A 25,535-nucleotide genomic window follows, 5' to 3' on the forward strand; every position below is an offset into this window, starting at 1 on the left:
AAAAAATATAAATAATATATAAATATTTCAAAAAATTAAAAATTATAAAATATGTATCTGATCAATGTGTTGACTTATTCAACCTTAATATGAAGGTATATGCGCGGTGACAAGTACTAACCATGCCAGTTGAGTACTATGAGCGTAAAGATATGCGTAGTAGCTCCCTGTCACCCATTTGACTAACGGAGGGTTAAACCACACAACGCTCGTGATTTGAGACTAGTAATCGTTATAGTATAATACATGTCTAAATTGTCAATATAAATAAAAAGTCAGTTAAAATTAAATTATTAGAAGAGTTTTATTATCAAGTAACAAAAACAAAACTTGTTTAATTGATTATTGTTTCGTATTTTGAGAACGATTTACCAAGTGGAAATCGAAACGTCAAAATAAACTTACTTTAAATTAAATTGTGGTTAATTCCTTGTAAAAATAAATTAAATTTCATTAAGATGCCATACGAAAATAGCTTTAGAACAGTATTAGACAATTTTTACATAAAATCATAAAATATAAACAGTTATTTTTTTCAAAATTAATCATTTTTAAAAATATTTTGTACTTTCAAAGCACTTGTACTATAGACTATATCTATTATCTGTATTACATTATTGCACTTTTAGATATTAATATCAACGACAACCTTGAACGGTTAGTATTTTAGCGATTTCATCAATCAGTGTTCCTATTTTATTCTAAAATCATACACGAAGAGATATATTATTTGTGAAGCAATGGATGTTTTTAAAAACGTATGTTCCGTGTTAGCAGCAGTGTTTGTTATTTATATTGTTTATACAATTTTGAAAAAACGTAGTGTTTTAAAAAAAGTTTATAAGTTGCCAGGACCTCCAAGAATTCCGATTTTTGGGAACTTCTTTGAATTATTCAACTGTGATTCAGGTAGTATTTGATTTGGAATTTATACAGATAATTAAAAGCTTGTTTTACTGTTGTTGCTTTTAGTTCTATATAATTTCTAATTTCTATTAGTTCTTTATAAATCTAAAAACTTATTTAATAAGTTTTTCTAAAAAAGTTTTTAGATTTATTTTTTTTCTGTATTTTACAAAACATGAAATTATCCGGTTTATTTTCAAACAAGTTGTAACTTTCTTCACAGGAATGTCACTTGGTTTCAACCAGTTGTCATCACGTCTTCTTTGGTTTTCTTCCCCTACTTTTTCCAACGATTGACATTCAGCTATTTTATGCATTCTAGATACACCTAGACTTTTCTATATTCACTTAAGTATACTTATATTTCATGTTCATATATATTTACTTACATTTATTTATATTTTATACTTTCTCGTCACTCACTGCATGCATTTAAGCATGTCTTTTCATTTTAATTACCCGTCATTCATTCTGTTCAGAGTCATCATGTTCTCTTTACGGAATAGACGAAGGCATCCTTCTAAATGGTTAAAGAGTAAACAATGTTAGATATGCCGACGACACCATGGTGATGGCAGATAGTTTAGAGGGACTTCAGAGGCTAATGGACAGAATAAACGAGTACGGTCAACAGTACGGACTAAACATTAATACCCACAAAACGAAACAAATGATTATCAGCAAGGAGAATATAAATGGGGCTCATCTTTACATTAATGGGACGCAGATAGAGCGAGTAAAACAGTATTGCTACCTAGGAACTATTATAAACGAACAGTGGGGCAATGTACAGGAAATGAAGTGCCGCATAGGAAAGGCAAGAACGGTCTTTAACAAAATGAGCGCCATCTTCAAAAGTCACAACATATCCCTAGATACAAAAATGAGACATTTGAGATGCTATGTTTTCTCTGGCATGGACGCTTACAGACACCACTATTAAAAAACTTGAAGCATTTGAGATGTGGCTTTATAGAAGAATGCTGAGAATATCATGGACAGCAAGGATCACGAACAAGGAAGTTCTAGAAAAAATGAAGAAGGAACCAGAGATTGTGTTTACGATCAAACGCATAAAATTGCAATATCTGGGACACGTTATGAGAAATCAGTACCGTTACTCCCTGCTGCAGTCTATATTGCAAGGTAAAGTCAAAGGTGCTGGTCTTAGAATTATCTTATAGACTTTTCAGTTTCATTTGAATTTGTCTGTTATAGAATACATCACTTACTTTTTTCTTTATTCTACTTACTGTGTGTCTTATACCTATCTGCATACATTCCCTACAGCGATCTTATACACCTAAACTTTACTTTTAATAGTTGTTTAGCCTACTTGTCTAGCCTACCCATCAAATAAATATTCTAAATAGAATGCTAAATAGTATGCCGTTCTTAGTCTAGTACATTGTATCGTAAATTTTAAATTTCAAAGAGGTTGTTTGGCCTAAATGTTGTTTGTATACTTTATATCACATGTTTTAGTGCAAATGATCTAGTCTGGATGCCGCAATAAAATGCAGCATTGAGATTGCACGGTCAACTTTTAACAACAATGCTTCGATTTTATATTTTCTCCACCCTTTTTTATGGGGTTGAGGCCTCGACACTAAAACAATCTAACATTAAAAACCTGGAAGCATTCGAAATGTGGTGCTACCGACATATTCTGAAAATATCACGGATGTATCGCAAAACTAACGCACAAGTTCTCGAACAGTTAGGAAAACAACCATCCAGCCTTTTACGTTTAAAGTTGAACTTAGGCCTCCTCTAATTTCTTCCAGTTTCTACAGTCAATTTTCTGCGATTTTTTGACGTCGTCTATCCATCGTGTAGGTGGTCCACCTCTATTTTTTCTGTCAGCTCGTGGTCTCCACACTGTCATTTTTTTTGTTCACCGTCCATCATTCATTCTGGCCACATGGCCCGCCCAGTTCCACTTCATCCATGATATACGCTCTATAACATATATGAAGCCTGTCCTTCTTATTCTTTCGTTTTTTAACTCTGTCGCTGAGAGTCAGTTCAAGTAGCGAGCATTCCATTCGTCTTTTACCTACTCTGAGTTTGATTGCTGTAGCCTGAGACAAGGAAAGTGTTTTAAAGCCGTAAGTTAAGACTGGAAGCACACATCGAACGTTTTATTTTTCAAATATCTGACATGTTGCTCTTGAAAATGTCTGATAGAGCTCTATATGCTGCCCATACTATGGAGCTCTATCAGACATCTTGAAGAGCAACATGTCAAATTAAAAAAAAAACACAAAAAGGAAAAAATTACAAACTTTTAAATTCCATAAAAATCAGAAAGTTGGAATACTTGGGGCACCTCATGAGCTCTGAAAAATATGAACTATTCATATTTCTTAGATCAAAGACAGAAGAAGCGTAGGAAGACGTTAAATATCGTGGTAAGTCAATCTCCGTGAATGGTTTGGAGGCAGTTCAATTGAACTATTTAGACTCGTAACCAACAAAATTATAATTGCCAGAATAATTTTCAATCTCCGGTAGGAGCGAAACTTGACGAAGAAGAAGGTATTTATGGTGTTGCCAAACAATTACTCTCTAGTCGTAGGCAGTGTATTTGTATATGGTCGTTTCCGTTATATTTTGCAGAAAAGTTACGTTGTATCTATTGAACGCTTAAAGCACTTTCAGCATTTTTTAATAACTCCTAATATATACATTTTATTTATTATAGAAGAAGATACATGGATGTAGATTCTTCTTCTTAATGTGCCGTCCCCATTAACGGAGGTTTACGACCACATTTTTAAAAGCTTCTCTGTCTTTTGCAACGTGGAATAATTCGTCTACAGTCATGTTTGTCCAGTCTCGAATATTTTGCAGCCATGACTTCCTCTTTCTACCTACTCCCTTTTTGCCATCGACTCTACCCTGCATGATGACCTGCAGAAGACTATATTTATTATTTCTCAGTATGTGTCCAAGGTATGCAGTCTTGCGTACTTTTATCGTTCTCAACAATTTTTTGTCTCGACCCATCCTTCTCAGCACTTCCTCATTGGTGACCCTGGCAGTCCATGGAATGGATGTAGATAATAGATAGAATTTACGTAGATGTTTAGAAATTTTAAGTACATATTCAGATTTCTACTGCATACTGGCCAGAGCTAAATTTGTTCATTTTAGTCTAGGGGCCAATTAGGTCACCGTGGTCTTTTCAATTCTTATGGTCCACCTAAGTTTTTTTATGTATTTTTGGCCGCTGATTACGAATTTCGAGGGTGGATTTTGATCCGAGTGGTCCAAAAATTGTTGTAAACAATTTAATTGTTTATATGGTTCTAGATCGTAAACTGAAAGAAAATTTATCTTTCTTTTATCGAAACTTTTAATTCTAGTTTAAATGTTTATTGCTCAAATTTTCCTAAAACCCTTATAAAATAATTAATTTACAAATTTTTTAAGAAAATTACAACTTCAAACTTATATAACTTATACAAATAAAGATGAAGTAATTTAACAAATTTTGTCTGAGAGTCTATAAATTAAGCTTTAAAATGAAACTTTGTAAAGCTCATTTGCATATGTATAAGCCGAGTTATGATCAAAAAAGCTTTGAAAAAGACTCAAAATTCGAAAATCAAAAAATACAAGATTGTTTTAATTAAATTGTTTAAAAAAGTTTTTTGGCTACTGGGATTGAAATCCACCGTCGAAGTTCGTAATCAGCAGCCAAAACCATATTAAATAGACTATTTTATAGACTTTTTATTTGCTTAATTTATATTATTATTTTATTGTTTCATTTATTTTTATTTTATATTTTAACACTTTATTATTTATTTATATTAAATCTTATGTTTTCTAGTGCAACTATTTGAAAAATTTAGAGAATGGGGTAAAAAATATTCTCCAGTTTATTCATTCAGTGTACTTGGCTTGCCAGTAGTAGTTGTCACTGGACCTGATGAGTTCGAAGTACGTATATATGAATTTGTTTTTAAAATTCCGCACATCACATTTATAAACAGATAAAAATATTCTCACAGTTAACACAGTTGAATGTTCTTCTTATCACTAAACTAAATTGTATAAAAATATCTTATCTATATTATGTTTTACTTATATATATTAGTACGAGTATAAAATATCACAGAAAATTTAACACGAACAATTTTTGAAATCGATGGTACACAATTATTAAAACTTGTGTTTGTATGGGATTAAACGACAATTTAATTGTAATGAGAATTACATTTTTAAGTAAAAATTTAAAGTTTCTATTTCTACTACAGAACTCGGTTTCAAAAACTAAAATTATTTAAGAAATATGTTAAAAAGGGTGTAGAACATATTATACGCCCTATCATACATCCTTTTTAACACAATGCTTAAATAATTTTATTTTGTTTAAAAACGATTTCCGGAGTAGAAATCAAAATGTCAAATTTCGAAGATCCGGATCTTTCGGCTGAGTATAAAGAGCCGGATCTTCGATACAGATCGTTCGTGAACGACTCATAACTATGAGCGGATTGACATCGAGAATTGACTTGCTGTAATCGCCTTCTAATGGAAGTGATTCACTCTACTATACACTATGCAGCACCGGTATGGCAATAATTCCTTAAAATCAAGAAATATAGAAGAGTGCTAGAAGAAGCCAAAAGAAAAGCACTGCTAAGGTTGGCACGTGCATACAGAACAACATACAAGTGATCACACGGATGTTATCCATTCACCTGATGGTAAATGAACATCATGAGAGAATAAGAATACGGAAAGGATGAGCAAAAGAAAATAATAGCTAGGAATAACAGCATATCGAGTAGCAGGAAGAATGGACAAACGAGCATAGGGAGGCCTGGACGAGGCTATTAATTCCAAATATTGCAGTCTTGATAAAATGCGGCCACAGAGACACTAACTACTTTTTCACCCAGTTCCTAACAGGGCACGACCAGGGCCTACCTAGTAGGAATAGGGAAGTTATAGGATAGTAACTGCGCAGAATGTGGAGTGCCTGATACGACCGAGCACTTTGTATTCGAGTGCAGAATTTTTAATGACTGAAATTAATTACACAGGAAAGTAGGTAGGGTAAGCGCAAATACAATAATACAGGTAGCAACGGGGGGGAAAGAAGAAAACTAGACAGGAATCTGCAGGAAAGGTAAAAGAGAGATAGAGAGAGACAGAAAGAAGACCGGCTATTCATGTGATGGATGCGAGATTATATTGTATAATTCATTGAACTATTTACTTACTGAAAATAAATAAAAAATCTAAAGTATGGTTTCAGAAATAAGTTCAGATTTCGGTTTCTGCGCTGAGCCATTTAAGTTGGCACTCTATCGATGTAATTTATTTTTTTTTTATTTTCTGTTACCTTTAATCATAAATAATATACAGCTAGATAACTGTTACTAATTACAACAAAATACATCTTTTGTTAATAATTCTAAATTAGAAAACCATGTCAATAGTATTCTCTATATACTTTCTAGACGTACTACAAATAATAAACTAATAATGACTTCAAATACTATGAAGGTGATTTGTAATTAAAACAAAGTCAAGTTTTGAATATTGGTTACTTATATTTTAATTCTAACTTAGATAATCTAATAAAGATATATTTTTTTTCTTTAAGAAAATTGCATCTGGATCAAAACATCTAACCAAAGGAATTACTTACACCCTTGTAGAACCATGGCTTGGAAAAGGACTTTTGACAAATTCAGGTAATCTTTTTCTTGTAAAATAAAATACTTTCACGAAAATAGAGATTTCTGTTTATATCTTTAGCAACATCTGTTTTGCATTGCAATTCTTAGAAGGCACAGATTAAAGCATAAATCTGGATTTTGGTTTCGCCAATAGAATTCATCGGATTTCTATTTTCGTGATTTATTATCAGATGTCGCTATAGCGTACATACTGAAGCCATTTTATTGTTGCTTTCGACAGGAAAGATTGTTGCAGGAAAAATAGTCGCTCTGATGAGTCCTGTTAGGATGAAATACGTATAAGCGAATATACAGAGGCGCTGTACGCGAAATCAAATCTTAACTATCTTTATTTTAACTGTCTTTCTTTTAAAATACTTTTCTTTCCTATTTGCTTTCCTTTTCGGCTCACTTTTATCTCCGTATCCACGATCAACGATAGTTGTTGACTAGCCATACACTCACCTTTTATTACTTTACAGTTGATAACCTCTTCTACACAGCACAAAATCAATCTGACTTTATCTCCCCCCCCATACTATAGGTAACATACTGGTCGTTAGTCATCATAAAGAAATATTCCCATTTCCAAATCTCCATAAACTCTTTCTATTCCCGTCCTTTCTCTTCTTCTTCTTCAAGTGCCCTGTCCGTTGCGAACGTTGGCTATTAACATGGCAATTCTGATCTTATTTGCGGCGCGTCCTTTCTCTACCAATATCCAATATGCCCATTTAAACCACCTCCTATAAAAGACTTTTCGTCTACGGGAGTCTTGAGCATCTCGCAATCAAGGACACTCCGAAATTCTTTCTTTTCCTGTCCTTCGCACCCTACCTGTGGAACGTAGGCACATATGATGTTCACGTTGGTATTACCTTCATGGATACTCATTATTCTACGCTGAACTGCTCGTCATAATATGTCGTTATAAGATGTACCATATGGAACTCTAATGTTTTTCTAGTTGTCAGCCCAAACATACTTCCTACTAGGAGTAAAATATATTTTCGGCAAATTATCTATATTATTTCTTATTTAATTCTGTTAACATTTAATAATACACAAGTAGTGCTAAAAATATATTAACTTTATTATTTGCGTGTGTTGATATTATTAATAAGAAACTCACCCTTACCATTCGATTCCTTACTGCTGTTTTTGGATGGAAAAGCATCAATTGCACTTACCTAGAACAAAATACAGAAATATAAGCAAATACCAACAAAAATAAATAATCCGACAAAAACAAAACCATTACAAAAGTTTATTGATCGAAAGAACTGCTTAATAAGAATTCTTTATTATTTTCTTCACCTGTAGTGAAGACAGTACCCAAATTCAAGTTCATCTTCTCAATAATAAGCATTCTGCCACCGCAGCATAACTTAAGATGATTTATCATACACAAGTCTAAAATATGGTTTATAATAGTTTATAAGTAGATAATCAGGTTATTTTCTAGTTTTCTCTATAAAAGTAAAAGCTATCGGTTATCGTATACCTATATTTTAGTTTAAGCTCCACTAATTGTTTAAAGGACTGAACAAATCTAGAGCACTAAATTTTTAACTATTGTTTCGATGCAATATGCACTGCCTAATACATATAGTGCTAAGAAATTATGTCAATTAAGTTAATTTTATCCTCATAATTTTTTCGTATTAACAGGATTATTACTTTAAGGTTCGCTGTGGCAGCAAAGAAGAAAGATTTTGACACCTGCATTTCACTTTAGTATTTTACAGGAATTCCTTAAAGTGTTTAACAAGGAAACTGCTAGGTTAGTCGAGATTATCAAACAAGAAAATAAGAAATCGGCAACAAATATAGTTCCATTAATTTCTCAAACCACTTTAAACACTATTGCAGGTATAGTATCTTTTCAGATAGTTTATTTAGTCTGTAAGTATTTTTTTTAACTTTGAATTGTTTTGAAACCGTTTTTTATTACAAATGTTTATGAATATCTTAAATATCCTTAGAATAGCTAATGCTTTATTTTTATATTTTTATTCATATCTTTTATTGCTATCTTATGCTATCAAAGCTCTAAGGACAATAAAGCAGCTGGATTCGACGAAATACCAGTAGAACTGTTAAAACTAGTGGAAGACGATAACTTGGAAGTATTGGCAGATTTATTCAACACGGTGTACGATACGGAAACAATATCACAAGAGTGGCTGAAGTCAGCATTTATAACCATCCCTAAAAAACAAGCAGCAAAAGAGTGCTCTGATTATCGAAGACTGAGCCTCCTGAGTCATACTTTAAAAGTACTGCTGAAAGTAATACATAAGAGAATATACGAAAGGCTAGAGGAGGATATTAGCGAGACGTAGTTCGGGTTCCGAAATGGAATGGGTACTCGAGAAGGACTATTTGCCATCAACATATTGATTCAGCGATGTCGGGATGTAAATGTTGATCTACACTTGTGCTTTATTGACTACGAAAAAGCTTTCGATAAAGTAAGACATGAAAAACTAATATCAATACTTATGAACAAGCGCATTGACAGTAAAATCGTAAATATAGTGCAAACATTATATTGGAACCAAAGTGCCATAGCTCAAATTGATGGGCAACACTTAGAAGAAATGAAGATATGTAGAGGAGTTAGACAGGGATGTGTTTTATCGCCACTTTTGTTTAACTTATATTCTGAAGAAATTTTCCAAAACACGCTCAATAATATCAAAGCGGGAGTTACCGTTAACGGAAAATTAATTAATAACTTACGATATGCTGACGACACTGTGATCATAGCAACGAGTATAGAAGATCTACAACATCTTATCGAAAGCTTAAGTATGAATAGTGCTGAGATAGGAATTACTATAAACGCTAAAAAACGAAGTACATGCTAATTACAAAAAGACCACAAAATATACATCACCTATTGACAATCAATGGTAACGTGATAGAACAAGTAGAAAAATATCAGTACTTTGAAACTTTGATTAATGAAACCAATGATCATACTGCAGAAATAAACAGGCGAATAGAGATTGCCAGATTAGCATTTATACGAATGAAGCCACTCCTAACGTGCAAAAATCTAAATTTGGAGATCAGACTACGTACCATTTGCTGTTATATATTTTCAATATTATTATATGGAGCTGAGACTTGAACATTAAAAAAATGCAATTTAAAAAGAATCGAGGCTTTCGAACTCTGGTTATACCGCAGAGTATTAAAAATATCATGTACTGATAGAATTACAAATAAAGAAATACTGGAGAGGGTTGGTAAAGAAACAGAACTAATTACTACTATGCAAACTACAAAACTGGAATACCTAGGCCACGTGATGAGGGGACCAAAATAAGAAATTTTGAAACTCATAATACAGGGAAAGATTCAAGGAAGATCTGTTGGCCGAAGGCAGAACTCATGGTTGAAGAATCTACGTGATTCGGGTATCAATGCAGATCGATTAATTTGTTTACAGCAGCAAGTTCAAAAATAAAAATAGCCATTATGATTGCCAACCTCCGTAGGTAGACGGCACTTTAAGAAGAATAAGTCCTTCGTGAAATCCTATCGATCTTTTTGCCTGTCTCTCAGTACGATAGTTATTTTAGAAAAAGTCTTAGTGTCTAGGTTATGTGCCTAGTATATATTAGTAACTCTTGACTCTTTGAAGAACCCTATTGATTTAAGTTACAGAGAACTCTGAGTAGACTAGACGTAAAGTCTAGACGCTGGGTGTACAATACCTTAAGACTAAACATATACGGTATATTAAATTTTGGGGAAAAAGTACGTAGAGTTTGTAAAAATGTACATCCGATATCGATGAACTGCATTACATCCGAACGTGTAAATTATAGTCGTCCATATATTAAAACAAGTTGAGACGCGCCTAATTAAATTAATATCAACAACATTGTAGCATTTTTTGTTCACTCTGTATATCATAAAATTTCATATGATTCTTATTAAAGACTTTAAAGAATTGCGTCTTAAAATTTCAAACCAGAATAAGCATAATCTAAATGTTTATTTGTACTGCCAAAGTCATCTAACCAGAAAAGTAACCAAAATTATCTTAAAAAGTATAAAAAATGATATAAGTAGCTGATGTGAAAACTATTGAACACGGAAAATATTAAAAAAAAAATATTACTAGTAAATATATACACTGCGCGTCACGAAAAAGAGACCACCTAAATTTTTTGTAATTTTTTCATTTTTACGAATCATACCACAAAGCGACTGTCATTAGATTGTGTAATGTTTAAGAATATATTCTAAAGCAGCATGCATCATTTTTTAAATAACAAATGTCAAAAAAACTTCTTCCAAAATAATTTTATTGAAAAATAAAAAAAAGTAACATTACATTTAATACATTTTTCTGTTTTCTTTATAAAATTACAATTAAGTCGTGATTATTAATACTGTGTATTACCACCTCTATTGTGAATTACACTCCTCATTCGATTTGGCATTGAATTGATCAAATTCTGGATGTCGTTTTGAGGAAAAGCTTCCCATTCTTCCATGAGCGCCAACCGTCAACAATGAGCTCACGATTTATTGGGGGTATTCTGTTTCTTACCCTTCGTTTGAGTTGCTCTCAAACATGTTAAATCGGGTTCAAATCTGGACTTTGAGCTGGCCAGTTCATTTTTGATACACCGACAGTTTCCAGATATTGCGTTACCATCCTGGCTACGGGTGGAAGCGCGTTGTCTTGAATAAAAATAAAGTTTTCGCCGACAAATCAGAAAAAGGCATTACATGGTCGTCTAGAATTAGTCAGTACGGCCCCCGAATGAAATGCCTACCTAAAACATTACCGAACCTCCTCCAAGAGCAACACGTTCTCGTCGAACACAAGCAGCATATCGTTCCTCACGTCTTCTGTATGTTTTGATGGGACCATCTGAGCCGTAAAGAACCATCCTGGACTCATCACTAAACAAAACATTTTTCCAATCTTCTATCGTCCAATGCTAGTGGTCTCTAGCAAACTGTAGTCGACGTTGTCGATGTGCTGCTGTTAACAATGGTCCTGTAGCTGGACAGCGAGTCCTTAGGCGAAATTCCCTCAACCTTCTTCTCGCGGTAGAAGTGCTTAAAGTCCACGCGTAAGTATTTTGAAAACGGTTTTGGATTTATCTAGCCGTAAAGAACCGATTTTGCAAAGAAGTGCGTTGTAAAGAATGGTCTTCTCTGGCCGTCGTGATTCTTCTTGGGCCTGATCCTGGTCGTCGTTCGTGAGATCCAGTCTCTACGAATCGTTGGTAAATTTGTTGGACCATACAACGACTGACTCCAAGCTGTCTGGCCACTACTCTTTGACTCATTCCATTATTAATCAAAGTACAATTTGAACAGATCAAACAAATCTCTCAGCCATAGTTTTAAATTTAAAAATTGCACAAGTTTACTCTTCTAACAACTGTACACTAGTGAAAAGTTTTTGATAAACGGAATAGCTATATTCCAAGAAAAATAAGGTACAAACAACACGTGCATTATCCCAAATTGTAAAACTGATATCAATTCTGCAAATTTATTACCCTTAATTGACCTATCGGCACCGTTTGTCGGTGCCTTAAAGACGCTAAAATTGTTTCTGCATTGTGGGAATTTAGTTACAATAGAATAAATTGTATATATATATATATATATATATATATATATATAACTTAAAATTATTGAAAAATTCTTACAAAAGTCTAGGTGGCCTCTTTTTCGTGAAGCGCAGTGTATAATTAAGGAAAAATGATTTAATTTGATGGTTTAATTTCACACTTTTAGAAACATCTTTTGGAACAACGCTCGATTTGACCAAAAAAGACGACAAAAATTATGTCTCTGCAATTCATGAAATGGGTAAAATCGTGATATATAGAATAGTAAGACCTTGGTTCCATACTTTATTTATGTTTAATATATTATCTTCTCTTGGTGCTAGACTCAAAGAAGTCTTATCCACGCTGCATGGCTTTACAGAACGTATTGTACTAGAAAGATCACGAGATTTCAAACCATTTGAAGTTAATAAAGATGATGAAACAAAGAGGAAGAAACTAGCTTTCCTAGATTTGTTGTTGAATGCAAAAATTTCCAAGGGCATTATCGATGACCAAGGTATTATGGATGAAGTGAATACATTTATGTTTGAAGTAAGTATTAAAGGTTTCTCCTTTGACAGAAAAGCATAATTTTATTTATAACGTTTACTAGTATTAGCAATACGTGCTGAAAAAAGCAGGTTTACTATCTGATCTATGCTCAATCATATTAAAATGTATTTTATAAATAACTGTTAATAATGCGGATAATACTTCTTAACATAAATAGTTGCTTTGTCTCATATTCATAAAAGATCTGAGACGTGAGACGGTGGATTTGAGAGGTGGCAAACAAACGATGTTTTGAAATTTTTTTAAATATTTTAATTTTTCTAATAATATTCTTGACCTATGTAAGAGGGAAGATAAGCAAATTATAATGATTGAAGTTATTACACAACTTTTTCGGCGAAAACCAGAATGCCACCTCTTACATCCAAATGTCGTTTTCTCACAGATAAAAGGAAACAGTGTAACTGATAAATCTTCGGAAAAAAATATCTATATATTTTAAGTTTGACAATGGCACTAACTTGGCGAATAGTGGAACTGGAAATTAATTTTGAGCTTGGAAATAGTTTAGAAATTTTAGTAATTAATAGTAATTTTTTAAGTATTTTACCATGACTAATGATACGACCGGAATTTTTTATTTTAAAGTAAAAGTTTTGGCTTAACAAATGGCTTAACTCATAATTCACAGCTATACCAAAGAAATCTAGTTCACAAAAATACGTTTATTTTAGGATTATTAGCTTAATGAGTCACTTACTTAAAATATGCTTAAAGATCATACAGAACCGAATTTATAAAAAATGTGAAATAGACACAAGTGAGTCTCAGTTGGGATTTAGAAAGGTCTTGGAAACAAGGGAGGCGCTGCTTGCGAAAATTTTTGTATAAATGATCTACAGAAAATAAAGCTAGACGGAAAAGATCTCCGCATAATTTAAACCCCTTATTGAAACCGAGGAGGAAGTCATGACTGCGAAATATTCGAGACTGGACAAACATGACTGTAGACGAATTATTCCACGTTGCAAAAGACAGAGAAGCTTTTAAAAATGTGGTCGCCAACCTCCGTTAATGGGGACGGCATAGGAAGAAGAAGAATTGAAACCGAGAAGAAACCTCATATTATTTCAAACAGACTACTAAAAGCGTCTGTATACAAAGAGGTGTCTGACAAGGCTGTGTTATGTCTTCATTGTTACTTGTACTTTAAATGCATATTCAAACAAGCCCTAGACGGTGCCGAAATTGGTATAAAAATAAACTTTTATTATATTAACAATATCATGTATGCAGACGATACCGTTGTGATAGCAGAAAAAATGGAAGACTTACAAAATATGCTAGATAGAGTTAATAATGCGAGTAAAGTAATGAGACTGACAATATCAATTCAGATATATAGGAGTAGTACTAAATAATGAAATGGGATCCAGATATAGAAATAATAACACGAATAGAACAGGCTAGGAACATGTACAATAAATAGAAGCAAGTTATATGTATATATCCGTAAACTAATCTTAGACATACGAATTGGAGTTACTAAATGCTACGTTTGGTCAGTCTTTCTGTATGAAGTTGAAGTCTGGACATTAAAATTACATAATCTGATATGGCTAGAAGCCTATGAAATGTGGCTTTATCGCAGAATGCTCAGAATATCATGGACACAACATATTACGAATCAAACAGTATTAAACACAATAAATAGAGAGTTAGAACTTATAACAACGATTAAGTAAAGAAAAACCTCGTACCTCGGCCACATAATGAGAAATGAAAAATATAACCCGCTACGAATAATAATTGAAGAAAAGATAGATGGCCGTAGAGGAGTAGGCAGAAGAGCCATGGCTTCGCAATATCGGAACTTGGACGAGCATGGACGTTTACCAATTACTAAGCGTTACGCATGATAGAGAACATTTTAATGCAGTGATATAGGATAATTAAACTACTAACACGTTAGTTATTACCAAAATTTAATTTTAAGATATTATTGCTCTATTTTATTAAGTAATATTAATAATTTTTATGTTCATTAGGGACACGATACAACTGCCACAGGTCTATCATGGGCTTTACGTCAATTGGCAATACATACCGAATACCAGGTAATAAATAAACTTGTTTGTTGAATAACTAACAGCTTTTTAATATAATATAATTTTATTTTAAGGATCAAATTTATGAAGAAATTATAACTGTATTAGGAGATGCAAAAAAACAACCAGATCTTAACGACCTAAATGAACTAAAGGTAATGGAACGATTTATTAAAGAAACTTTACGTCTTTTTCCCGCTGTACCCATAATATCAAGGATGTTGGATGAAGATACTGAACTGAATGGATATTTGGTTCCAAAGGAGGCGCCTATTGATATTTGGATTTATGACATTCACAGAAACCCGAAATATTGGCCAGAACCTGAGAAATTTGATCCCGATCGTTTCTTGCCTGAAAATTGTGTGAATAGACATCCATTTGCTTTTGTACCTTTCAGTGCTGGTCCCAGAAATTGCATTGGTAAGGAATAGTGGACCATAAACTTTATAGATCGTTATACAGAGTATCTAAATGTATTAGATTTATTTTTTTTTTATTTTTATTCACAATTCATCATGTAAAGGTCCTCATCTAAATTGACTAATCCTTATAGCATGTTCATGTTAGTGTTCAGTCCATAGCTTAAATATTTATATTTTGTTATCGTTTTTCTCAAAGTATTTTCTATTGTTCAGTATTTAGTTGCTTTCTGTAGGACTTAAACAAGAATTAAGAAACATTTAGAAAACAAAAAAGATCAATAAACTGGCAGCTGGTGTACCAAATGTTTATCGGTTGGTCGGTGAGGACTAACAAATATTCAAAACTAACAATTATGTAACTATTTTAGCGATATTGCTGTCAAAAGCATGCGACTTTATAAATTTTGGTAATACTGGCTTTGCCTTATAAAGCTAAATTATATTTATCAACCTAAAACGTCATATCTATCTATAGCCCCGAGGACTGCAAACCTAAGGAGGAACGAGAGGCATTCTACGAAAAATTGCAAACTATCTTGGATGAAATAACCAACTAAAACACGGAGGAGAAAGTATAGCCCTAGAGATGACAAAACTTATACAAAACTAATATTGCACTGTAAGATACCAGACACATGGAGCAACGGCATAATGATACCAATGTTTAAGAAAGAAGATAAAGGAGACACCAACAATTATAGAGGTATAAATCTACTGAACACCGCACTTAAGCTTACCACAGAAGTCCTAACCAACAAAATCAATAAACTAACAACTTTATCAGATGAACAGCAAGGATTCATTTCTGGAAGATCCTGCGTAGACGCCGTTTTTGTACTAAGACAAATAATAGAAAAGGCCATCGAGTACAATAAGCTAGCATATCAATGTTTTATAGACCTGACAAATGCTTTCGATCGCATCCAAGTCGAAGACGTCTTACACCTACTGTATAAAAGAAACATACCAATCAATATTATACAAACCATCGAACACATCTACTTCTATAATCGAATACAGGCAAAGATAAATGTGTATACCTGTACAAAGCGGAGCCAGACAGGGTGACTCGTTAAGCCCACTTCTCTTTAATATAATAATGGATGAAATGATACAAGCAGTACGTAAAGGTCATGGTTACAGAATGGGAAACAAAGAAATCCAAATATTATGTTATGCAGACGACGCCGCATTAATCGCCGAGGCCGAAAACGAGATCCAAAGATTAATACACATCTTCAATACAACAAGCAAAAAATACAATATGATAATATCAGCAAAAAAAACCAAATGTATAAGAACATCTAAATACCCACTACGATGTAAAATCGAAATTGATGGGAAAATAATAAAGCAGGAAGCAAGGTTTAGATATCTGGGAATATATATAACTAGTTACGGAGATGTTAAAGAAGAAGTACGACAACAAAGCTTAAAACCAAGTAAACCGACGGGATCTCCTAATGACACAATCTGGAAGAACAAACACCTAAGACAAGATATAAAAACAAAAATCTATAAAGCAGCAATTAGACCTATATTAACATACACGGCGGAGACAAGACCTAAAACATCTAAAACGAGACGACTACTAGAAACAACAGAGATGAAAATACTCCGACCAATATCAGGGAAAAGTCTATGGGATAGGGAGAGAAGCGAAAACATAAGAAGGGCATGCAATATAGAAGACATAAATGGATTGGTAACAAAACGGAAACAGGAGTGGAACGAACACATTAGTAGAATGGCAGAGGATATGGTAGTACGAATAGCACGAGATAAGTCACCAAATGGACGAAGAAGTATTGGCAGACCAAGAAAATATGGTGCGATAAACAATTTAAAAGGCTAATATTGAAGAAGAAACAGGCTTTAAAGCTTACATACAAAAAGGAAGAAGAAGAAAAATAAACTAAAACGTTTAAGAATAAATGAATAGATTAGCACACATATTTTTTTGTATTATTAGAAAACAGAAAAACAATGTTGAAAATAGTGACAATCGAAAATAGTAAGTTAACAGTAGATTGATTAAGCTATCTTGAATACTCTTTTGCTATTTGTTTGCCTGACTTTAGGAGTAAAGCTACAATAAAGTCTACAATTTTTAAATTCGTAACAGCTTGTAAAAGCAAAGTTTCTTAAGCATCTAGAGAAACTCAAGAAGGGTTCTTTGTTATGGGTATGGGTATCAGGAATTATCAGCAAAGAGACAAGTAAGAGTCTTACTAAAATGGGGCTAGTACTTTTTTTATTGTACCAAAATCATTATGCAGTACAAACCATGTTAGAAAATCCGCATGGCGAAGTTGTTGTTGCTGTATGGGAATACAGAACTTATGCAGCCCACAGAAAATATTCCAGACCAAAATCCAAGCAAAAAGGTTATTATTGTGTCCTCTCTAGACACTCCTCACTTAGATATCATCTATGTAAAATGGGTAATGTAGGCAAAACAGTATGTAAATTCCGGGAGAATGCAGGGAAGACGGCAAAACGTATTGTTCACAACTGCAGTGTAATATTGTTAAACAACATTATCCTACTAGTACCTGGGACTTGATCAAACTTGATCTTTTGGACTAAAACATAAGTGTAGGACATTTAATGTGTGTCCTATAAGGCCGCATTATGGAAATATCTACGGTTACAAACTATCCCTTTGAAATCTAAACTCAACAATCTAGTTGTGTCATTTTTTGCTATGATTTGATTTGCTATTCGGTTCATAAAGAATAGTAATAAAGTATAATAAAGAATAATACAATGTTTTCCAGATTTAATGGTAACAAATTTATTTTAGGTCAGAGATTTGCAATGTATGAGATGAAAGCTATTCTATGTGGAATTCTGCAGAATTTCTCAGTGGAAATCGCCGATAAAAATGAAAAAGTTGAAATAATAACTGATTTGGTGCTAAGGAGTGCACACGCAATTAATTTGAAGTTTATACCTCGTACTAACTAATATTTCGGTTTTGTAAATTGTAATGATCAAATTGTTATTATATAATTTTTTATTGGCTGTGTTATTGTTATTGCGTTATTTTTATTTTGTTAGTGTAATTAAAATATATTATATATTACATGACCCGTTTTTATGACTATTGAGGGTATTTTTAAAATATTAAATATAGATATACACAAAACACAATTTATTTTTTTAATTTTTAATTAAAAGTAACGTTACTACAATTATTAAATATTATTGACGGAGATATTTCAAACTAATTTTAAATGATTATGGTCTGCATGTTTCTAAAATACTCGCTGTTTGAAGGAGACGGACCATTTGCTTAGTTTTCAGTTGAACACAGCGGCTATGGACGTGAATTTACACACTTCATCGTCGTTTTAAAAATATTATCTTCTCTTCTCACCTTTGTTGAAAAAAATAGTTTCAGTAATTTGCGACATCAAGGTCTTCACGCACTAGCAGATTTACGTTATCAAAGGTCACTATAAACGACGAAGAATATATATGACAGGTTTTTGTATGATATTATACCTATATTATATATTATATATTATATATTATATATTATATATTATATATTATATATTATATATTATATATTATATATTATATATTATATATTATATATTATATATTATATATTATATATTATATAGAAAATAAAAGGGAAAGTGGTATGCATATGGTCTAAAACAGGAGAGCAAGTAGGACCCAAATTAAGAAAAAGCAAAGGAAACAGATTTAACGTATGGAATAGACAGCAAGAAGCAGAAAAAAATAGAAAAGTTAAAAAAATAACAAAATAGATATCAGATAATATAGATCTCACAGCGGTAGAAGAAATACGATGGCAAGACTCAGTTGAAATCAATAAAACCATTACTGACTATTTTATAGTAGAAAAAAAGGAAACCGGAAAATGGTCTAAGCTATGTCTATCAACAGCATATTTAAGAATAACACACAAGACTATGGGGAAAGTAATAGACAGTGGAACCAGAATTAGATGAAACATGTACAATCGGTTGTCATAAGTCATACTAATTTAAAAAATGGTCATATATGTAATGGTATAGTAAGATCAGCAAGCTTATCTAACAATCTGAGACAGTAGTAATCAAAATAAACAGACAAATTAAATGAGGAAGTTCACAAATCTTAGATTAGTCATGGAATAGGTTAGTAGAGGAAGCAAATATTAAAACAAGAATAACAAAAGCACAACAACACTTAATTTATTAAGATAACATATTGCTAATGTTAACTGGTAGGCTAATGTTGAGATCGATTAAACTTAAATATAAGTTTTGAGTCTGATCTCTACGATTAAGACATTCGAAAAATACACGGTCCAAATCTCTAACAGATTCATTATTACATGGACAGAAGGAAGTTTCTTTTTCTTCTTCTTCTTTAATTTCCATCTTCTATCGAAGGTTGGAAATCATCATGGCTATGCGGACCCTGTTGACTGCCGCTCTAAATCGTTCTGCACTACTGCATTCAAACCATTTACTTAAGTTCTTAAGTCACGATATTCTTTGTCTTCCCACATATCGCTTTCCTTGAATTTTGTAATAAGCTGCAATAATGAGTATCTTTGCCCTCTCATGAGATGGCCTAAGTACTCAAGTTTTCTTCTTTTGATAGTCAATATTATTTCAGCTCCATTTCCTATTCTTCTAGTAACTTCTGCGTTTGACATTTTTTGAGTCCATGATATTCGTAGGATTTTTCTGTTACCCCAAAATTCATAAGCAGCCAACTTATTTAGATGTATTTGTTTTGCTGTCCGTGCTTCAAAGCCATAAAAAGGAATACGTAAAACCGAAGTATTCTTAAGCGTAGTGCTTACCTTATATCCCGACAACAATGAAACTTTTTAAGTTTAACGAATGATGCACGTGCTATTTCAATATGTGTCTTAATTTCCTTGGTTTGGTCTACATTTGATGTGTAAGTATTTGTAGGTATTCACATTCTCAATTACAGTATCCTCAACAATCAATTCGATGTTTGCATCTGCTGATTTAGTCATGATCATGCATTCAGTTTTTTTTCAAACTCAAACTTAGTCCGTATTTATGACAGCACCCATTAATGCAGTCACACTATTATCCTAATACGCTGATCAGCTTAAGTCACTAACTGCCTAATGTCCTAATCAGCTTAAGATGGAATACTGGTAGTTCTGTTATGACATTGTGAAGTCACACTCAACTTCTAATACGGTGATTGGCTTGGGTCACTAATTGCCTTATATGGTCACGAGTAGTTCGGGTATGACACATAAACACAGCGGAACGAGAGATAATAATTTAGTGTGATTTAATTATGACCATTGTGAACGAGTTTGATTTAATTTAATAAAATAGCTATATTTACGTAAATACGTGTTTTAACTATTTTAATAGACGATACTATTTTAATAGACGATATCAGAAGTGTGTTAAAGAACCTACGGTAGAATTTAGTGAACTGTTTTTAATGATAAGTGATTTTTAATGTTAAGTGTCCAAAATGCCGAAAAGGAAAAAGTCCAAGCGAAATAGTAGTTCCAGTAGTGAAACCACAACTATTTCGTCCACCGATTCTTCGCCGAGAAGGTAGTCAAGGTATACAAAAACGAAAAGAACACGTAGAATGAAGTAAGTGTACTTAAAGGTTTTTACTAGTCGATATGGAAGAGAAATTTTAATAAATCATACACGTAAAATGTATTAAAGACACTTATCACCTTTTTACTGAATATGGTTTGCAGTAGTAGAAATATATTGTTGTCCGGCATAATAATATATGTGGGCTTACTTTGTTTTACATGCAACAGAACTTTAATTTTATGGAAGTAAGTAGCGATATATTGTTTTATTTGAAAACGAAAAGTTGATTAGGTGTAACTTATTTGTTTATTACACAAATTATCTGCTGAATGGTAAGTCGTATTATTTATTTGGTTTTACCTGTATGTAGAGCGGAAAAAGCTGAGAATTTTGGTATACTTAACTCAATATTTCAAAATTTGTCATTTACCTGGTTTTCGCAGTATACCGACGATATTTCAAGCGATTTCTAAGCTTAAAAGTACCTCTAAAACATGGTACGCTAGTTTTATTGAAAATGAAGTTGCATGGTCTCAATTTTCTTGGGCAGAATGGAGATCAGTGTTAGAAAATACTTTTCAAAGTACACGAAATACTTATGATCTTTTTATGGACCTAGCCCATCATAAACTAACAGAAAGTTCTTCATTATATGAATTTTATTTTGAACATTTAGCAAAAATTAATAAACTTAAAGTAAATTTTTCCAAGTCAGATAAGATTTCTTTAATAATTGGTGCTATTAGAGACGAACATATTAAATCTGCTAAGTATTGAAGTTGCTCAAATCAAAGATGTCAATTTATTGGCAGTTTATTTGAGAAATAAGCTTTATCACAAAAGTCCAGAAAAATTGCCTGATTTGTATTTGTATAAAATTTGTACATAATAACAAATTTGTTAATAACAAATTTAACAAGAATAAACCTTGTATGTGCTGTGGAATTCAGGGTCATTTAAAAAAAGATTGTCACCACAGAAACCAAATATGCAGGGTTTTTTTTTTTTTTAAATTAAAGGTCATATTGAACAATACTGTTTTAAAAAGAACAAAGAATGTCAAGAGACAAAAGTAAATAAAACGAACAAAAATTTAGAAAAAAATAAATCTGTTAAACAAATACAGTTTGATTCATTCGAAAATAAATTTAATAAAATTATTTTCTTAAATGAGCACAGCCATACTGCATTCATTGATTTTGGCAGCGATTGTTCGCTAATTTCAAAAGAATTGGCAGATAAGTTTAAATTAGAAATAAAATCATTAACTAAAGATGTAAAACTTTCTGGATTTTTGGGAAATTCTTTATCAGTTGAATATTATGTATTTGCTAAAATAAAAATCGATTTTGTAGAATTAAATATTATGTTGTATGTCATGGATAAAGATTGGGTTAATGACCTTCTAATAGAAAGAAATTTTACAGAAGATGTAAATATTATGTATTATAGGATAGATAATAGTTTAACATTTAAATATAAGAAAGACTTAGATAAAGAAATAAGTACAGGAAATATATCTAAACACGAGAAAATGATGTTGGAAAATATTTTGCTAAATCACGAGGACTGTTTTTATACAAATTTGAAAGCTCTAAAAAAAATCGCATTCTGTTGTTATGAGAATCGATATTACAAGTTCAGATGTAGTTAAGTTTCGTCCCTACAGAACACCTGCAGCTGACAAAGAAATTTTACAAAAAACAATACAAGAATTATTGGATGCAAATATTATTCAAAAGAGTAATTCATCGTTCGCAAGCCCTTCTTTTCTTATTGATAAAAAAAAGATGTAAATTGGACATGGACATAAGAAGAAACAAAAATTGTTAAAGAAATAAAGAAAGTTATAGTCTCAGAACCAATTTTAACAATATTTAATCCGTAACATGACATAATAGTTTACACGGATGCAAGTAGAGAAGGATTTGGAGGCATAATAACTCAAATTGTTGATGGTCGTGAAAAGTCAATTGCCTATTTTAGCAAGCAAACCAGAAAAGAAGAAAAAAAATATCCTTCTTTTGAACTAAAGCTTTTGGCTATTGTCAAAACCTTAGAAAGTTATAGATATTATTCAGCAGGAAGATCTTTTACTGTAATAACAGACTGCAATTCCGTTAAAAATGCATTAGTAAAACAAACAATAATCCCAAGAATAGCAAAATGGGTTTTGTGTTTACAAGATTTTTGCTTTGAAATAAAACATAAATCAGGAGTACAACTACAACATGTAGATGCCTTAAGTAGGAACTTTGAAAGAACTGAAGCAGAGGAAAGTCTTGAAATTAAAGTGATGCTCATCAAAGAAGACGACTATCTAAGAGAAGCACAGGATACAGATACGGAAATAAATAAAAAAAGATTATTCTTTTGTCAGGAGATCAGGAAAATCATAAAGATACTTTCAAGAAATATGATTTAAGAGGAAACAAAGTTTATAAAATAACAGAATATGGTAGAAGATGGTATGTGCCTAAAAATTGTCGTTGGCAAATTGTCAAAATGAATCATGACGATATTGGACATTTTGCGTTGGATAAAACAATTGAAAGAATAAAAGAACGGTATTGGTTTCCACGAATGCGAAGATTTATTAAGAAATACATTTCGGCTTGTCTTGCCTGTTTATACCATAAATAACCGGGAAGAAAAAAGCCTGGCTATCTACATTCCATTCGAAAATATGCTAGACCGTTTCATACACTCCATGCCGATCATTTAGGGCCATTTGTGTTAACGAAATCACAAAATAAATACGTCTTGGTTTTGATTGATGCCTTTTCTAAATTTGTGTTTGTTGAAGCTGTCCCAGATACATCAAGTAAACATGTTATTCGTGCTTTAGAAGAAATTTTTAAAATATTTGGTAACACCAAACGAATGATATCAGATGCAGGATCAGCTTTTGTTTCAAAAAAAATTTTTGAATTATATGGCAGAGAGAGGAATTAGAGTGTTTACAACTGCAGTAGGAATGGCAAGAGGCAACGGCCAAGTAGAAAGGGCAAATAAAACATTACTGGATACCATGGCCACAATGGGTGCAAAATTTGAGTCCGATATGTGGGATAAAAATTTAAAAAAACATTCAACAAGGAATAAACGAGACAAAACACCGAATAACTAAATCTTCTCCCAGTGAAGTGTTTTTCGGGTACAAATTAAGAGTTGATGGAGACAAATACATAGATGATAATGATATGGACATTATTGATGTAACGTTATTGAGAAAGGATGTAGCTAAACGATTAGAAGAAAACAGAATCAAACAGAATAACGAATTTAATAAAAAAAGATGCTCTCCAGTGAAATATGCTGTTGGTGACCTGGTATTGACAAAAGTTACAAGTTTTCCAGCAAACAATGAAAGTAAGAAGCTTTTAGAAAAGTATAGAGGGCCATTCAGGATTGTTGAGGTTCTACCAAATGATAGATATCGTGTAAAAGAAGATGTACATTCATCAAGAACAAGGCGTCCTTATGAAGGAGTTGTTGGTGGAGAAAACATCAAGAGATTTAAGATTCAAAGATCTTAAAATTATTCAGGTTAGTTACATGATAGTGTAGTCATTTTGTAGAATGACATAAAGATATTCTATTGTTTAAAAGGAATTTGTTTGAATAGCTGGAACTAAAAAAAAAATATATTTTAATTGTCATTCTGAAAAATGACAACAAAGTGTTTCAATGATCTGAATGGATTTTCAGTTCGTCATTCTGAAAAATGACAAATAAATGTTATAGTGTTCTGAATGGATTTTCAGTTCGTCATTCTGAAAAATGACAAATAAATGTTCTAATGTTCTGAATGGATTTTCAGTTCGTCATTCTGCAAAATGACAAATAAATGTTTTAATGTTCTGAATGGATTTTCAGTTCGTCATTCTGCAAAATGACAAATAAATGTTATAGTGTTCTGAATGGATTTTCAGTTCGTCATTCTGAAAAATGACAAATAAATGTTCTAATGTTCTGAATGGATTTTCAGTTCGTCATTCTGCAAAATGACAAATAAATGTTTTAATGTTCTGAATGGATTTTCAGTTCGTCATTCTGCAAAATGACAAATAAATGTTATAGTGTTCTGAATGGATGTTCAGTTCGTCATTCTGAAAAATGACAAATAAATGTTCTAATGTTCTGAATGGATTTTCAGTTCGTCATTCTGCAAAATGACAAATAAATGTTTTAATGTTCTGAATGGATTTTCAGTTCGTCATTCTGCAAAATGACAAATAAATGTTTTAATGTTCTGAATGGATGTTCAGTTCGTCATTCTGAAAAATGACAAATAAATGTTCTAATGTTCTGAATGGATTTTCAGTTCGTCATTCTGAAAAATGACAAATAAATGTTCTAATGTTCTGAATGGATTTTCAGTTCGTCATTCTGAAAAATGACAAATAAATGTTATAGTGTTCTGAATGGATTTTCAGTTCGTCATTCTGAAAAATGACAAATAAATGTTTTAATGTTCTGAATGGATATTCAGTTCACCATTCTGCAAAATGACACCCAAATATTTTAATGTCTTGAATGAGTTTGTTTGAATAGCCGTAGCTATGTGAAACAAATTTATTCACATTGTCATTCTGAAAAATGACAGCCATATGATTTAATGTTTAAAAATGAGTTTGTATGGATAGTTGTAGCTATCTGAAACGAATTGATTTAGACTATGTCATTCTGCAGAATGATGGAG

At 32.2% G+C, this 25,535-nt stretch overlaps 1 protein-coding gene across 1 annotated transcript; it reads left to right on the plus strand.

Annotated features, from left to right (window-relative positions):
* Positions 1-638: 638 nt before the first annotated feature.
* LOC140443437 (cytochrome P450 4C1-like) lies at positions 639-18,278 on the plus strand. The gene is made up of 8 exons (XM_072534691.1): positions 639-909; positions 4,748-4,857; positions 6,533-6,623; positions 8,295-8,480; positions 12,390-12,757; positions 14,767-14,835; positions 14,901-15,249; positions 18,058-18,278. Exons 1-8 carry the CDS (start codon positions 741-743, stop codon positions 18,219-18,221), a joined length of 1,506 nt encoding a protein of 501 aa, XP_072390792.1. The 5' UTR covers positions 639-740; the 3' UTR covers positions 18,222-18,278.
* The last annotated feature ends 7,257 nt before the right edge of the window (positions 18,279-25,535 follow it).

Source organism: Diabrotica undecimpunctata, chromosome 6 (assembly GCF_040954645.1).
Source record: "Diabrotica undecimpunctata isolate CICGRU chromosome 6, icDiaUnde3, whole genome shotgun sequence".
Classification (NCBI taxonomy): Eukaryota; Metazoa; Arthropoda; class Insecta; order Coleoptera; family Chrysomelidae; genus Diabrotica; species Diabrotica undecimpunctata.

Excerpts from the sequence above, each read along its gene's own strand:
- LOC140443437 (XM_072534691.1), top strand. The coding sequence starts at position 741 with ATGGATGTTTTTAAAAACGTATGTTCCGTGTTAGCAGCAGTGTTTGTT. Across the intron at positions 6,624-8,294 it reads AGGACTTTTGACAAATTCAG|GTTCGCTGTGGCAGCAAAGA; the intron begins GTAATCTTTTTC and ends TATTACTTTAAG. Across the intron at positions 15,250-18,057 it reads TGGTCCCAGAAATTGCATTG|GTCAGAGATTTGCAATGTAT; the intron begins GTAAGGAATAGT and ends AATTTATTTTAG.